We start from the raw sequence: 17,754 nt of genomic DNA on the forward strand, positions 1-17,754 counted from the left end.
TACACGTTGTTTTATGTGACTAGTCACTATAATAATTTTAAATTATATGTTTTCATGAGTAAGAAGATTTTTGAGGTCCGTATTTTTACTATACTATTCACTCCATACTGCTCGCTAGAGTTTACCTAGAAAATACTACCAACAAAGTTACAATTTATATAGCAAAACAAGAGCTTGTTAATAAATTCTTAGCAGCAATCTTTTTTTATGTATGTGTTTATTTTTATTTTTTCTTTTAATTTTCGTACAATTTTTAAGCACATTTTTATTCAAAGGCATTGGCAAAAAAGCTTATAACTTGTATAATGTAAATATCCATATACTAACCATCATAACCTAAACGAAAGAGCAACTCGCTACCAACCTCAAGAATTAATAAATTAGTTAAAATAAATCAAATTATAACAATATATGTCTTTCATATTATAAATTAACTATCCAAACAGAAGATATGCGGTCATGTCTGCATTCCTTAATTGTGTATTCTATATGCGTGATTTTAGAACAGACAACGTTGGAGGTAGACTAATTAAATTTTCATATCACCTCAAGCATTTTGCACAAGTAAACCAAATGAATTCGTTCATGTATGACAATTTCGAGATACAAACATTATGCGTAGATACGTAAGATACAATCGACTAGCAATTACTTACAGAGGGTAATGTTTTGTAACTATACAGTGAAGCATTCTATGAACAAAATATGAAAAACTTCAAAGTGTGAATGTGTTTGAAGTCAAAATCAATTAAAACTGATCTTTTTTTGTTATTAGTTTCTTATTGCTTAATTTTTCAATTGTTATAACATAGGATATTAATATAAACAAACGTCTTCCTAATGCCTGTTAATAAAAGTCTCGGTATTTATCTACGTATGTTATCGTTATATTAGATTAACAAACGTAAACGGGCAGTTTTTAAAAGATGTTCATAAGCGACTAAAATGTCCTACATGAATAAATTATTTTTGATTTTAATTTTATATTCTGCGAGTTGTAGTATATATTTATTGTAACAAAAAGGATGCCGTTGAGTATTTTAACTTAGTCTTATTAACTCGGAGAAATACCGTCATAGATATTTATCTACGTATACTAAAAACTGCATAAAAATATAGTAATACATTATAGCAGCATAACTATTGCACTGATAAATTGTCGAAAGAAGACGAAAATTACTTTATAAGCATCAAAAAGCGGATACCGTTTCAAAGATACTAACAGGAAAATTAATTTTCTTAAGATACCCTGAAAAAAGAATATGTGTGACAATACAGAATTATATCCACTTCTTTATCCATTTCTTTTTTGGTTGAGTTGAAGTTCGAAAATTAACAATTCAATTGAGCTCAAATTCGGTGACTACGTTTTAACTTTCCAAAGAACCGAAGATATAACTACTACCGCCATCTACCGTGTTATGAACTAACTACCAGTTTGAGGGTTTTCTACATAGCAGCTAAAATTATTGTTACTATTATGATTTTTATACAAATTTAGCACCTACAGTTAAATTTGTCAAAATGAACTCAAAAAAACAACATAAATATGCACATCGCGCGTGTATATGAGTTTGGGATAGAAATTAAGAAAATCTTCATTGGCTTAAAAAAATCAAATATATAGCGCACCTATAGGTTTATATACTTATTGAAATAAAGAAAATGTTACAAAATACAAATTTGCTTTATTCTAACAAATTAAAAATACATTGCTTGTTTCTAGGATTTATCCAAATTAAATCTAAAGATGTGGCTAAGTATCTACAACGAACATGATATGAACATATTTCTACGGAGCTACGAGCTACGGCTACGAACAGATACGTAGGTATATACTACAGAATGCAGGCCCGAGGGCTGGTTATTACGTCCTTCGATAAGCTTTATGTTTTACTATGGTTATTACGGAAATCTATTATTTTTTTATGTTATAATTTCGACGATATTTCGCTACACACGCTAATACATAATTATAAAAATATGTAGCTTTTCGGTTATACATCTTTAAAATTTCTGACAGGTTTTTAGTTTTAACATCTCCTTAGGAAATCGAATAATAGTAGAGTAATTAAAGCCACTAACATAGGTATATTACATATATAACTGTACTTGAAATCTTTCATTTTTATCATCATAGAACAAGGAGAGGTCTTTTAGACTGAATATTTTTGGCGCATTAAAACATCTGCTATAAAAATGGCAAGTATCTTATTTAGAATATTTATGGTTCATATCTGAGTAACCGTTGACCTACCAATATCTCTTTAGACAATATACTCAGAGCTATTCTATTTATTGTAAATGTTAGGTTGGTAGGTATATATGTATGTAGATATATCCACCAACACTCCAATTGGCTAAAAATCGAGTGAACATTTATTGCTGCGGAGGGAAACTGGAGAATCGGTAACGGTTCAATTCTCAAATGGAAGAGTACACAATCAATGTCTAGATGGCTAAAAGAAATATAGAATAGATTCAGCAGATTTCATTTTTAACGAAACTTCCACTATGTTGAACAGCACAATATAATCTGAAAGTCAAAGAAATTGCCTCTTTATAGGACCGATATTGTTAATCCAGTCAACTATATAGAATGTTCGAGTATAAAATGTTGAAGCGAGTTTGAGTGCAAGTAAATTCGCAATGGCCTGTCTTATACGTATGTTTTCTAATTAGGAAATAAAGTATCTAAACTATGTACATTCGTCACAGAAACCAACGTTGTGAACCTTTGTTCATTAAAAAGAGGATAAAGAACTTATTATAAAAGATTGTTCTGTTTCCTAATTAGATATTAAACAATTATATAGATAATTGCCTAATGATTATCCATGTTATTTAAGCATCTCAAACATTAAATAAATACTCTTACAGATTTGATTACACAAGAAGACCATTATGTCATAAATTATTACAGTTGTGGTAATGGAATGGAATCCTTAGGGCACAAATATAAGCCAATATCACTAAAACTTGAAAATGATATGAGACAACCATGTTTATGTAATAAAAGTACGAACAAATTGTTTCCCGTCAAAACAGTTCTATATTCCCGCTATTTTACAGCAATTCTTATAACGAAGGATATGACTTATTCATGTTCTCGAAGGTAGACGCAATAACTTCGAAACCCTTAGATCTCGAAGCGTATAATCAACGAGGCGGGACAATAACGAACGTTCCAGATCTCTTGATAACATTTTAACCTTCGTAAAATTAATTTCTAACTTTGTTTCAGAAATTAAACACTGTTCATTGATGAAATTATATAATATATATATTTATGTTTTATCTAGAAACGTATTCCGTAAACTTTTATGATATTTTGGAGCAACTATTTAGCTATCGGAATATATATTTGCCAAATATTGTTCTGCTGTTCTCTTCCGTAAACATCTAAACAGGTCTTCATAATAGGAACACAAAACTGAAATACAATTTTAATTTAACTAGATGAACTTTATATAATAAATATAAGGAGTTCTACTGTAGATATCTTTCAGTTACACAGTAATTAATAAACATTATAAAATAATAAATAAATACAGATTATTAATAAAATTTGCCATAGGTAGTTGAATGAATTTTATAATAAATTTTATCTAAATAAAGATTAGATTTCTGAAGATACACTACCTGCATAAAAATTTACTAACTACTGGTTCACTGCGTCTTTGTTATTTTTTTTTATAAAAGGTGGCCTATATTTAGCCACGTGATACTCTCCATGTCCATATCAAATTTATTAAGAGCCGTTCAACTTAGTCGTGAAAAGGTAGCAAACAGACAGACACACCACAGATATATCACATTTATAATACAGTACAAACCTTTAAGAAAATTTTTTTAATTATATAGGTAGCAGCCGCCCTTATTATCATAATATTTTTAGGTACAAAACATGTTTAAAAATAATTATTATAATTGATAATAAACGTTCATTAACATGATCAACTAATTCGGAATACAATTTCAAATTATTATGTTAAATTACTTTTCCATAGAATCCTATCGCCCAACAGCCAACGTTTATTCCTAAATTAACATTCGTCGCACAATGATTTATCACGACATCTGTGTTAACCTGAAAATAAAGACGCTCAGTTAATTAAATTCCCCCCGAATATGAATTTAATGCGTGATATTTGAGAATTTCGCCGTTTTCTTGTCGTCAGTCTGCTTTGTATTATTTAATTACGAAGATAATTTGTTTTCATCTTGACTTCAAAGAAGCTCGACATTTACAAACAAGTAACGTACTACTGCGCAGATATTTTCCTTCACATTTACCTTAATCGAAAGCAACCTTAACAGGTAAAAAAATATTATGTGAACAACAATTACACGGTTAATAAAAGAATTATATAATATAATATAACAAAATATTGACATGTTTACTCTTCAAATTTTGAAAAATTATATTACGTTAATTTTTCAAAATTTGAAGAGTAAACATGTCAAAATAAAATTATTATAAACGCGAAAGTTTGTGAGTATGGATGGTTAGATAGGATATAGTATGGACGCATAAAAATTAATGAACAGATTTTGATGAAACTTTACAGTAATATAGCTTCATCAGAATAACACAGTCGAGACGTAGCACTAAGCAGTGCTACAGCTCGACGTTTCAGTGAACATTGCAACAATGTGCCTAATAGACGTGAAATAAAGTTGAAAAGTACCTTCTTGAAAACAATATTAATTTCTTTAATATTTTTTTCTTAGGCAAAATTTTAATATAACTTTAATGACCATTTTCGCAAGAATGATATTTGAGGAAACTACGGAAATATACTTACTTACTCATAATGAACAATATTGCTTATATTGTTTATTATTTAGGTACCTATATATCCTTCTTTATAGTACTTAAAGTATCTGGCAGCTGACATTAGATATTATTACATATTATGTGTAGTCAATATGTAATAGTAATTAGAATGAAAATCTTACATTAATAGGATTCCCTTCTTGTTCAAAACGGGTAATATTAGGACTTTGAGTCGGCAACACGCGCCAACGTGTATTCGACACTGCGTGCTTACTCAGGTATAAAGGGTACATTCCGCACAGACCGGGAATCGGGTTCGGATCGTACCTTATGTACAGCGGCTGAAACACAATGCACCTTTTACCAATACCTACCTATTTTACAGTAAAAGGGCTTATTGACATGAATGGAATTTCGTTCCCTTGTAAGAAATATAGCGTGTCTCACGATGATTGGATTTCTGCCCCTTGGTCACAAATGTTGTAATTTATTAACCGTTTTGAACAGACTGGCAAAAAAGATTTTCTCAATTTGATGATATTTCTTTTCGTATAATGTTAGGTAATAAATAATTATTTTCCAAAGCCAGCTCTTCTTATATTTTGTTTTAAAGTCAATAATTAAATATTATTAATTTTAAAACAATATTTAAGTCAGATAATTTCATCATTGCTCATGCTATTATCGTTTTATTAGGCGAATAAAAAATAGTTTTAAAGATTTTAGATATTTGACAGTACTACTTACTACCTTTTTCTTGGCAGTTGAAGATAATGTTAAAAGGAACTCTTGATTATATTTGAGCGACTCGTTCTCACGGTTACAATAATCTGCACTAGTAATAATAAAGGTGCTTCTCTCTGCTGGCTGCAAGTCCGAGAAGCCCGCCAAAGAACAACCGTCCTCCAAATCTTGGGAATAATTTATATCATTCGACGATATACGTCCACCCAGAAGCAAACCTTTTCTGTCTTGATCTGGCGAGTCTGACGCTGTGTGAGTATAAGTAAAACCATTATTAACAAAAAATAGGCCATAATTTCCTGTTTTAATAAACGAATAAATGTTTAGGTACCTAGATAATAATAATTACAACTCTGGACTCTGTATAGTTTATATTATGGGTATTAGACAACTGATTACAGTAAATATATATATATGGAGGAACCCTTACCTTAAGTACACAATGCATTTATTATACATAGGTATAGGTCAGAATAGTCAAGTCACCACTCTGTACCGCAGAAACAATTCTGATGAATAATTTGTATGAATATGGAGATTGGCGACATACCTATATTGATACCTATATTTTTTGTTAATATATATGAAATGAAATTGGAATTGGTATGCAAAAGTTTAATATTAAATTTGTACTGAATATATAATACTACATCAAGAATAGATACCTGGTACATGTGGTGCTAATAAAGATATCTTAGCTCCAAACCCAATAGTACTAGAACTCTGAGTGAGTATCGTAGGTTTATTTAAGTTCTCTGACATTTTGCGAAAACGCGCCAACATCAAATCTCCTTTTTTCATTTGCTCCAAGAAAATGTTCAGTTTGTACTATAAATATAAAAGCAAGGGTTGTGGTTGTAGTAATGTATCGTTTAAGTATCGTCACATCGAGCTTTGGAAAACAACTAAATCGTCGATCTTAAAACTATAATGCTAAATTACCTTTAGCTTAAATAATTTGGTAAATTCTGAATTACTAACTAGATAACTATCTAAGCCGAGCAGAATAAACTGTAATCTAAATTATTCTCACCTCCTCCAATTTTGTCGCCTCATACCAGTTACCGAGAAGTACACGATTACAATAAACAATCTCTTTATCTTCGACCATCTTAGACATTTTATGCATTAGATTTTCTATATGAGTAAAAACCTAATAAACACATTACAATAATTCTAAAAAAAGGCGCTTTTCAGCTGATCAAATAAGTGTACACTACAATAGAAGTTTTCCAGAAATGACACGACACCGCTCGATGTCAATGTCATCATTATGTTATTTTATTTACTTTTTTTATATACCCAATATAATATTTTCCACGCAACTTATACATTTATTATTATTAAATTTATTGTCATTGGGCTATTTTATACACACTTATAGAAACAGATTGTATTACCTACCTCATAACAATCAAAGGTTAGAGCATATCCACATTAGCTGATACGATCGGTCATATTGATTATGATCTGTATCTGACACTAATCCAATATCCGGACAAATAAAATCAATGGCCTTACTGGTCTCGCGGTTTAGCACATCGCTTTGCTTCTGCTAGTTGCACCTTCGACTCCTCGAACGCATGAATATGATTGTTTGTGTCGGTCTAGATATTTAACATGTATATTATGTATTTCCAAAAAACATATATCTTTTAGTTATATTAGTTGTCTAGTACCCATTACACTAGCTATTCTTAGCCTGGAACTAGATTTCGCTGTGTAAATTGCCCTGAGATATTATTATTTTTAATATATATATAATTTACATCCCAATCATAAATCGCAGTATATGTACTACCATAACCGCTAAATATGTATCAAAATACATTAAAGCCGGACCGCTCCGTAAAAAATATTCATTATGGTTACCAAACATAAATTATTACATCCTCTTCTATCAATATCGTTTGACATTATATTAATGTACCTACGTTCGGTCAAATTGTGTCACAACTCAAAATAAAAATTATTTTTTGTATTAATCGTACTTTTGCTCCACTATAAGCCAATAAACGTTTGTTAATAAAGTATGAGGCTCAATATAAATGTAAATATATAGATATAATGTATTTTTATTTGCATTATACAATAAATGACAAAAGTTATTTTGAAATATTTATACATTTGAATATATAAATATCAGTATGACCTCCGTCAGTAGAAAATTATTAAAGTACTAATACCACTGTAAAAAAATAAGTGTTGATTGTAGAAGGGTGTGAAAATTATGGATTGCATGTATTTTTAATGGCGAATCGTCTAACAAATGAAATAAATATACTTTTTTGTTGTGAGCCTTAATACTTAAGAGATATGAAAAATAGTTTACGTCCTACTCTCAGAGCTACTGAATATACACGCAAAAAATCAATAATATTCTTATTATTAATTTTTGCGTGTTCAGACAAGCCATTTTAGAGGAGCTGTTGGTGATAAACACTGTAATACGAGAATTTTATATATTATATAGAAATATGATTTTGTTGATAATATGGATTCTATAGTCGTGACATTGTGTATTTCAATTTATTATAAATATTATTTTAAAGTCTCGCAAAATAGTAAAAATTAGGATGTATGGTTTATTCCTTCGTACATCCTTTCGCCACAATGCTATATTTCAATAACTGATGATAATAATGCAATTCATTTCAATTGCATATCTATATATATGTATCTATATATTGTATCTATATGTATCTATATATTACCAATATCAGTATCGGTTGCAATTGTGTTTTAAATTTATAAGAATGAAAATTTAATTTAGTTTAATTAGATTACGAAATTTAAAACTAGTTCCTGTTTGAACCAATTGTTAACCGATTTTAATGCCATTTAGTTTTCGTCTTACGACGAGAGAAATGCTTGCTCAGTATATAAATTTAATCCGGTGAAGCTGTAAAGGTAGCTAGCTGCAGCCAACTGTGGCATTGCGATTGTTAATAAAAAAAATGAAACATTAATAACTTATGTTAAGGACCCATAACGAGAGTCGGTACTCTAAAAATAATTTCAATCTTTCAAGGCACACAAAGAGGTCTTAAAAGGCAGGTTCTGAAATGAACGTTTACTGAAACTGAATAGGATACAAAACATTGTATTCAGAAAGTTATTAATACATTTCATAGGTACTTGTAATTAATTTCATTTTATAGTATAAAATATTGTTGTAAAAATTCTGTTGCTCAGTCCGTAGTCTTGGTTTCGACGTCACTCACCAAAGTGAAAATATTTTCAGCGGTATACCTTTTATGAATATCTATGTAGTTGCGACAAGTGATACCGCATTCCTGTAATTACAAATATATTAGTAAAATACTCTGTATATACTCTGGACACCTTATATTTCTGTACTGTTGTTTGAAAATTTGCTCTTTTATCTGTGAAGCATTCAATTTACCTACTCATTACTGCATTGTGATAGAGATAAATGAATAGTTAATTGTGAAAGGCAGTGCAAACAACCTCGACGACGGTTAAATTACGGACTACAATTAGTGCAATATATAAATTTAAGAGCAACGTTCTTGTCAGTGGAGCTCTTGCCACTTTCTACGATCTACCATCATACTCTTTAAGCCTTGATGTAACTGTCCTTTGGCCTTCCTTTCCCCCTCTTTCCTAGTGGTTCTAGAATAAGTGTAGTGGCTCCGTGATTTTTTAAAAACTATCCAATGTCTCTATAATATTAGGTACTTAAAAACTGTAACTGCTATGATCTACATATTATGTGAGTACATAATACTGAGTATAATACTCACATCCTAGATCTACCTACCAAAATACAATAAAATACATACTACTTCACGTTAGAAATAAGTAAGCCGTAAGTAATTGCCCAGGCGTGTTGTACAAAACTTTAGGTAGGTATTATAATGTAAATTAATAATATTAATATATATTATATTTCTGTACTATTTTATTATCGAAGATAATTCTGAACGCATCAGTTTATATCAATTTGACGAAAACCAAGTATCTGCAAGAGTACTTGTTAAATATAGACATATAAAGATTACTAAATTCAGTCGCTTTTTAATAACAGAACTACTCATTAAATTGTTTACAACAATATCTCTCTACTCCCTACAACGCATTACATCGTTATATACGATATGTTTAATAACAGTACATGCTGTTTGTAGTTCCTATTTAGATATTCTACAATTCCTTCCTTTGTTAAATAAAATAGTATATATAGCAAATAGTTCGCATCCGGTAAATAATTTAAGATAGCATCAGGTTTTTAGATATCTTACGGGACCAAAAAATGTTTGCATCCAATTCTGATTCATAACGCACAAACTTTTATCAGCAACGCAATTTTTCACAATGAGCTTGGCACCAGTCTGAAAAATAATGATGTAGGCAAGTAACTTTTACGTAAGATTTGTGCTTATACCTACCTACTCGTTTAGTAGGTAAAAATATTAAAAGTACTTTTCCTTTTTTACATAGTTGTAATAATTAAAATAATACGTTCTGTTATGTTACAACAGTAACAATCCTTTTATTTGCAAGTGTTTACCAACTTTGACAATCATCAATTACCTACATTATCTTTAAGTAACATAATAACGATAATATGAGTGATATTGTTAAAGCACTTAAAGCCAACATATTAGTATTTAATTTATATTGTAAACTACTGCCGCGGTATAATAAATGAACATTAGATTATAAAAATAGACATTTGTATTTTTTTATGTAATTTTATGATACAGGTATAATTTATTGAAATAATTGTGAATAATATATTTTAGAACCTTCACAGGACTTCCCAGTCGTTCCAGTCGGTCAGCGGGCAATAAAGGCATGGTAGTCCAACGACAATTGCTGTCTTTTGTGGCACTCAGCCTGATTGGCATATGGTCTGCGGGGCCGGGCGTTGCTTCCGGCGTGAATCGGACGTACAATGGAACAGCCTGCAGAAGAACACACACACAATCATCATAACAAATTACACATTACAAAAATATACAATAGGAAACTATATGGTCAACTCGTTTACTACCCTTACTAATAGAACATGTTTGATTAATTCACATGGCAAATTTTACAAATATAGTTGATGAAAATAGAAAAAAACCGTAGATTTTAATTTAATTTTACTGATTAACTAATTCACTTACTTAGATATTATAACAGTAGTAGATAATATATTAGGAAACAAAAAGAAAAAGAGACTCGTCAACCTTCATCCAAATCATTGTTTTGCTTACATCTGGATCTCCATAATTTTCAGCTCTGAGAAAGAATTCGTCTCCATAGTTCATTTTTTCACCATGAGTAGATTCGTCTTTAGTACTGAAATATTAAGAAATTTATATTATCTATTACAAATTCATAAGTAAACACTAATTGTGTTTGGCGTCATCAGTAATATATGGTATCGGCAACTTTCCTGTGTGATGGTTCTACAAAACTGTGTGATAATAAAGAAAATAATAATGAAAATACATATTATGACACAACCTGAGTATTACGAAGGTGTTTCGGCAGCATGGTGTTGTGATAGGTGAAAGAGTCATGAGGCACCCATCATTAATGTTCTGCATATAGTCTACTTGCCTCTCGCTTACCAGGCTTGACATTGCAAGCCCATACTGTGATTTACCACACGCGCTTCTTAACTTTGCTACAGTGCACGGAAACAATTGCATGAATTAATGTAGAAATTTATTAGATATAGATATTTTATATCAAGCGCGTATATTGGTATACATCTATACAAGATTAATTCTAATTTTTTTAGACATTTATTTATATTTATACTATATATATCTGTATATGTAGTATATACAGATTTTGCTCTAAATGTAGATAGTAAAACCGTGCAAGATTTTCCTAGAAACAATGTGAATATTTGAAAATTATTTTCCCTTTCGTTCAATATTATATTTACTTACATAAGATAATATAACCATATTATTACCATAGATATATTAGTTAAAATATAGATTGATTATAGGTAGATACGAGTATGTATAGTTGAACATAAACCACCTGGCATATCTGAAGCCACTAATTGAACATTAAATCCGAACAACACAAAGGTACCGCTTATTGCCAGAGGCCTCTGAAACATAATAATTCGATATTTATTTTTCAAGAATAACTACGTTATATTATAATAATTTCTAATAGAAAATAACGTTTTGTCACTTCATAATTCCTCACAAGAATATTAAAAAAACTAAAACGCGTATCAAAAGCTAAAAAGTAATATTAAGTATTTTAATGATTATTGGTCACTTTAAAATATAACTTATCTATGCTCGGTATATGCTCTGGATTATGTTTAGTACTCCCAAATGTTTGTGCTAGTTTCTCAAAAAACATGACATTTTAGTATGAAAGTCAAGCATATATGATAATAATAAAATTGAAGAATGGTAAGAGCTGATCAGAAGTATGCTTACCTCTGATCAGCTCTTACCATTTACACAACGTGATACTGTCTTCCTCGATAATATTATTGGAGTACCTACAGTTTCATAATTTCTATTTGCTTAATAACTATATGTGTGCGTTGTAAAACTTAAATAAATTATACCTATAAGAAAGAGGTAAACATTTTTTGTACCTCTTTCAGTAAATTACTGAACAATGTTCGCGACCTTTGAAGCAGCAATTCTCGCCTGTCTCGTTTCCGCAAAAAAAGTTTGAACTCGGACTGTAAATAATAAAGAGTAAAAAATCGTATATATTTTTTAATGTTTTTAATTTTACGTATATCTAAGTTCGTTTATCTTTCGCTATGTATAATGCTAAATATATGCTAATCGACCAGAAATAGTGGAGCTTGAATCTAGTGTCATTTCGTAAATCTGTACGAGAACGTAGAGATTGCTAGAGATTGGTGACCATTCTAACGTTTATTTGCTCGACTTCTAATGTCATGATATTTAGAAGTCTCTTAAGAGGTTTAAAAGAAATATATACTCACTTACTACGTTACTTACAATCTTCAAAACTTAATTAATGGTTTTTCAAATCCGATATTTCAGAGAAAAATGTATTTATACTAACAGATGAACAAACTCTTTGGCTTTGTATATTAGTAGATATGTACCTATAGTTATTACCTAGTCGACTATTCCTAAATACCTTTTAGGTAATGACCAATATTTGATTGCAGATATATACCTAGATACAATGTATAGATATACATACCTCATTTTTAAGTCTTTCTTCACTCCAGTTTCCAATCAAAACTGAATTATTATAACTCATGATAAACGATTACTAATATAAATTTAATATTCCATTTTATCTACCTCTATTTGTCAACCATAGACACCAAGTTTAGCAAAAAGATTGATATAGATATAAAATAAAAAAAAGAAACCTACTTAATCATCCATTGATTAAGAATAATATCTATATATATATATATATAGCTCAAAGGTGACTGACATAGTGATCTATCAATGCACAGCCCAAACCACTGGACGGATCAAACTGAAATTTGGCATATAGGTAAGAAAGCATTTTGATTAATTTTACCCACAAGGGAATAAAATTCTGGTACTCTAATATGTAAATTCAAATGCAAGTTCCTTTGTTATTTACCTATTTTATATACTTAGTTATCGTATATTTAGCTACAGATATTTTAAAATAGGACATTCACATGTAGACTTTGCTGAAAATCAGTGGTTTGCTCCTCGAGTGATTCACCACGTTGAGCTATGAATCATTTTGTATTTCTGTAGCACAAACATGCAGGATTACCCATATTTCATTGGTCAAAATATTCTATATAGATATATACTATCTACTTGTAATTAAACCTGAATGTGTGTGTACTAAGAGACAAATAAAAAAATCTTAGTCACTAACAATTATTTTAATTTTGTAGATTAAACTCCTATCGCTAACAAGTAATTCGCCATACTAATTATCTTCTATTTAGATAATAACAGTTATTATTAACCAATAATTACCTATTTGTAATTTGGTCTGTAACACAAGTTAAAACATACGCTGTAGTAAAAATTGCGATACTGTAAGCCCATTCAACCTGTCTCATTTCAACAGATATAGAAATTACAACAGCCTGAGCTGAATTTCGAACCTTTTGAGGTGCACTCAAACTAGTTGTATCCGTCAAGCACAAGTTTGCCTACAGTCGCTCCATAAGTCCTTTCGCGGGTTTTGAGTGCTCTTTGCCCTTTCCTCCTGCTACTTTCATCTAGTGAAAGTCCAAAGATCTGCTGTGGGCAAAAACATTATGAATAATAGTTCGAAAAAAGAAACATTACCTATATTATCTTTTTTCGTTATTTTGTACTTAAAATTAAAATCGTGAGGGCGAACTCCGACTGTTAAATTTCATGCCCAAAATTACTTAAGTTTACTTTAATTAAAATAAAACCAGATAAAAAATAATTAAAATAGATCTAAAGTTATCAAAATCTATCGCTATAATCTAAATCTTTATCTATTTTAGTATATTACAAAATACCGCTAAAAATCAGTCGGCAATGCTCCCAGTAATGTATCGATAAAGCTTTAAAAAGTTCATTTATAATAGTGATTATTTGCTCACTGCTTCTTCGCACAGTACCTAAGAACTAGAACTGAAAGACAATACTGCCAACATGACATCTCTGAATCTGAAATTCTCCTGATCTTTAATTAAATCTCTAATTGTGTATAATTATATATTATTATATCATTCAAATGGAAAAAATATTACAAAGAAAATGTGCATTAATGTAATCCATTTAATTTTTTATCAGTTACATCAAACAAATTAAAGTCAGATTTAAAGTCGTGTCGTATCAAGGCTTAAAGAATATGATGGAAGATCGTAGAAAGTGACAAGAACTCCACCAACAAAAGTATATGAATGAATGAATGAATATCTAATTTAGTTTTAATCTGGAAACACTTACCACCAAGCAGTGATACCAGGATTGTAGTTTTCCCCAATTGTGAAGGTATTTCATAGTGCTAGGGGAAACAATTTTGTAACAGGGAGAGTATTAAATAAAAGTTTATATAGCATAAGGTGGTTAGTATTGTCCAAATTGGCTTTAAAAAACCAAAAATGCAAACTTTATTCCAAAAACAAACAAAAAATTCTGATACAGCCCGCCGAAGAGCTGATTATGAGTTTCATAAACTCATTAAAGTTTAATTATACTCAAAACAAAACAAGAACACGAGGCCTTTATTCTTTACAAAAGTGTGGACAGTTTTTTATTGGCAAAATTTTTCTTAAAAAAACTACATTTCATGGCAATTAATAATGCAATGGATTCAATTAGGGGGAATACCATATAAACATCTGGCAACATTCCATTTACCCTGATGTTTACTACCGTTTATTAGTTACAATTACTGAGCAAGTAACTCCTACGGTTCCTATAATAACAGTACAATATATATAAACTTTCAATCCATTATTACTAATACAAGTAATTTCAAAATTTTAGCCGTTTCTTTCCATTGTCCCGTTTTGTTTCCTGTTGTGGTATAGTAGGCAACACAAGCCTTCTAGCAAAAAGAAAAAAAATATTTTTGATTAATTTTTGTTCTAAGTTGTTTCCTTTTTCTTTTTAAAATTTATTGTATTCGTTTTTAAATGACTGATTCGATTTAATCAAAATTTATTTGTAATTTGTTCTAACTATAAGTTCTAAATTTAATTTTAAAATAATATTATTCATAGTTATATATAGTAATAATATTGTTCATAGTTTTTATTGTCTTAAAATCTTAAATATTCTGTTTTTATTATAGTTATGTCATTTTAATATATACATATACACTATAATAAATAGCTATCAATCAGAGTATAATCGACAGCTGATATAACATTAATAAAGCAGTGTGTGTCAATAACTTCGAACAAAAAAATTACATCTCATATAGATTTTATAAAACTCAATATAAAATTATGTCTGTATATATTATTTTATTCTTCGTCATACATAAAGTAGTGTTTAGTGACAGTTATAATCTATCTTCAGTTGATGAAACATACATTAAAGGTTATCAAGCTTACTCAAAAGAACATTGGGAAGAGTGTACAGAGTGGTTTCAAGAATCCTTATATTTGTTCAAACTTTACAAGACTATTATTATCAACTGCAGAATAAAGTGTAAAAATCAGTATCAGAAACCTGTTTTAAATGACCTTCATGATGATTTAAAAACATATGAAGTACTTTTCAATAGAGGACACTGTCTATATAAGTGCCAAGAAAAAGAATTTAAAAATAATAATTTAAACAGTGATATTTCTACTACTATTTTACACAATATGCAAAACAGAAAACCATATCAGTACTTGCATGTATGTTACTATCAAACTCATGATGTCCAAAGTGCAGCATCAGCTGCTGCAACTTTTCTCGCTTTACAGCCTGACGATATTGAAATGAAGCAACATTTGCAGACTTATCTAAATAAACCAAGTGTAAAAAGAGAAGAGGTAGTGGATTTGGAAAAAGAACACTATGCTATATTATTTGACAGAGCCTTAAACTTTTATAAGCAAAGCATCTGGGATAAGACTATTGATAATCTAGAGGAAGCTATTTTAGAGTATATATTTTGGGAAGAAAACTGCAGAGTAGAATGTGAACACCAATCAAAACGTGAGGAGGAACAATCTGAACTCATTATAGTGATGTCTAATTACATAGTATCATACTTAGAGTGTCGGCAAAGTTGTCAAAATAATCTAAAGTTAATAGAATATGACTCAGGTGTGCACTTCCTGGCAGACATGTTGAACTATTTACAAATATGTTATTATCATTTAAATGATTTTAAAAAGGCTGCTAAGTCAACAGCTACATATTTAGCTTTAATGCCTGATGATGATGACATGCTACATAATAAGGAAATATATAGCACTCTAGTTCAGTCTGAGGATTTCATTGAAAATGCTGATATTATTAATTACTTAAAGCGTGATAATCAAGAAAAGGAACTTCTGAAATTGTTTGATCAAGGATACAATCACTATTATAATGGTTCCTAAACCAAAATTCTGTATACTATAGTAATCAAAATTCTGCCGATGTAGAAAATTACTTAATGTAATTCCTAAGGGAAAATTACTTAATGTAGATATAAAAAGATATACCAAAATATTATAAAAATAAAAAGCAATACACTTATGTAATAATGTAAATTTTATAAATATGTGCCTTCTCTGGAGATAATTTCAAAATTATCTGTTTAATATTTTACTGTAGTGTAATTTAACCAAAGATTACATATGTAGCTAGTATATATGCCAGTGTTGATGTACCTAATAACTTTTATTAAATAGCAAACATTGTTTTCATAACAAATTTATAGTGTCACCAGGCTGCTGTTTCTAATACTATAACAAAATTTCCATTAATTTTGTTGTCATGGAATGTGATTAGAAAATTGAAACTAATAATTTGTAATTTTTTTAAATATATTTGTATAATTTAACTAAATATTACAGACTCCAAGACTATTGTTATCAGCGATTGTAAATTTAGTGAAGATGACGTGCCATATTATATTGTCTAGGACCAAATATGCTTATTATATTTTAAGTTTCGAACAATTTTTTATTTAACGTGAAGAAGAAGATTAAGTGCCATATTATATTGTCTAAGACCAAATATGTCTAATATATTTTAAGTTTTAAACTCTTTTTTATTTAGTACCTTATTAAAAATTTGTTCTTATGTACCAAAAATAATATCCAGTGATTGTCATTACCGATTATATGAATTCCTAAAACTGCCCGCTTTGAGATGGAATTTATATCTCATAAATGGACCTATTCTATAAAGACTACTTTACTCCTTACGATCCCCCTACGTCCTATAAACCATTGTGTTCCGTTTCTAGTGGAACTGCCACAATGGTCTAAGTGCTATGAATTTATGTTAATCTACTGTGCTAGTGCCATAGCAGCATATTAACATGTACCTGCCTGACATCGATTTAAACAGCTGATATCACTGTTTCAATATCAGCCAAGTGAAAACATTGCAATGTGGCTTATGGGGCCAAGAACAATATTTATATTCAATGTCATATTAGTCTGAAATGATGATATCAAAATTTAATGATTTATGTAATCTTTAACTTTTATTGCTGATCTTAGCTACTGTAGTGTTATTACAACATTGTTTTATTTGCTCTTAGACCTCTAAAATGATATGTTCTGCTACTTAAAACTTTACTCGTATCGCCCCACAAACCAGCGCTGGTGC

At 29.8% G+C, this 17,754-nt stretch overlaps 2 protein-coding genes across 3 annotated transcripts; one reads left to right on the forward strand and one right to left on the reverse strand.

The window, feature by feature from the left end:
• Nucleotides 1-3,302: 3,302 nt before the first annotated feature.
• On the reverse strand, nt 3,303-12,818 carry LOC131845939 (cilia- and flagella-associated protein 161). 2 transcript variants are annotated; one of them, XM_059195104.1, is made up of 12 exons: nt 12,707-12,818; nt 12,117-12,206; nt 11,537-11,609; nt 11,006-11,168; nt 10,753-10,837; nt 10,297-10,455; nt 9,790-9,879; nt 6,190-6,352; nt 5,528-5,772; nt 4,963-5,121; nt 4,001-4,090; nt 3,303-3,433 (listed from the first exon to the last, which is right to left on the reverse strand). In XM_059195104.1, the coding sequence occupies exons 1-12, from the start codon at nt 12,764-12,766 to the stop codon at nt 3,341-3,343; spliced, it is 1,470 nt and encodes a 489-aa protein (XP_059051087.1). In that variant the 5' UTR covers nt 12,767-12,818; the 3' UTR covers nt 3,303-3,340. The 2 variants fall into 2 exon arrangements, with proteins under 2 accessions (XP_059051087.1, XP_059051086.1); XM_059195103.1 differs by lacking the exons at nt 3,303-3,433; nt 4,001-4,090; nt 4,963-5,121; nt 5,528-5,772; nt 6,190-6,352 and adding an exon at nt 8,659-8,820.
• Nucleotides 12,819-14,857: 2,039 nt separating this feature from the next.
• Nucleotides 14,858-17,175, forward strand: LOC131845938 (cartilage-associated protein-like). Its single transcript, XM_059195102.1, has one exon. The coding sequence runs from the start codon at nt 15,441-15,443 to the stop codon at nt 16,530-16,532; it is 1,092 nt and encodes a 363-aa protein (XP_059051085.1). The 5' UTR covers nt 14,858-15,440; the 3' UTR covers nt 16,533-17,175.
• The last annotated feature ends 579 nt before the right edge of the window (nt 17,176-17,754 follow it).

The sequence above is a fragment of the Achroia grisella genome, unplaced genomic scaffold (genome assembly GCF_030625045.1).
Source record: "Achroia grisella isolate CSIRO2021 unplaced genomic scaffold, CSIRO_AGI_Agris_v1 utg487, whole genome shotgun sequence".
Taxonomy (NCBI): domain Eukaryota; kingdom Metazoa; phylum Arthropoda; class Insecta; order Lepidoptera; family Pyralidae; genus Achroia; species Achroia grisella.

What these genes read in the sequence shown, in the direction of transcription:
- LOC131845939 (XM_059195104.1), bottom strand. Translation starts at nt 12,766, where the DNA reads ATGAGTTATAATAATTCAGTTTTGATTGGAAACTGGAGTGAAGAAAGA. An exon ending in AACACCTTCGTAATACTCAG is followed by an intron (nt 10,838 to 11,005) that starts GTTGTGTCATAA and finishes TTAATATTTCAG; the next exon opens with TACTAAAGACGAATCTACTC. An exon ending in GACTGGGAAGTCCTGTGAAG is followed by an intron (nt 9,880 to 10,296) that starts GTTCTAAAATAT and finishes ATTATTTTTCAG; the next exon opens with ACTGGTGCCAAGCTCATTGT.
- LOC131845938 (XM_059195102.1), top strand. Translation starts at nt 15,441, where the DNA reads ATGTCTGTATATATTATTTTATTCTTCGTCATACATAAAGTAGTGTTT.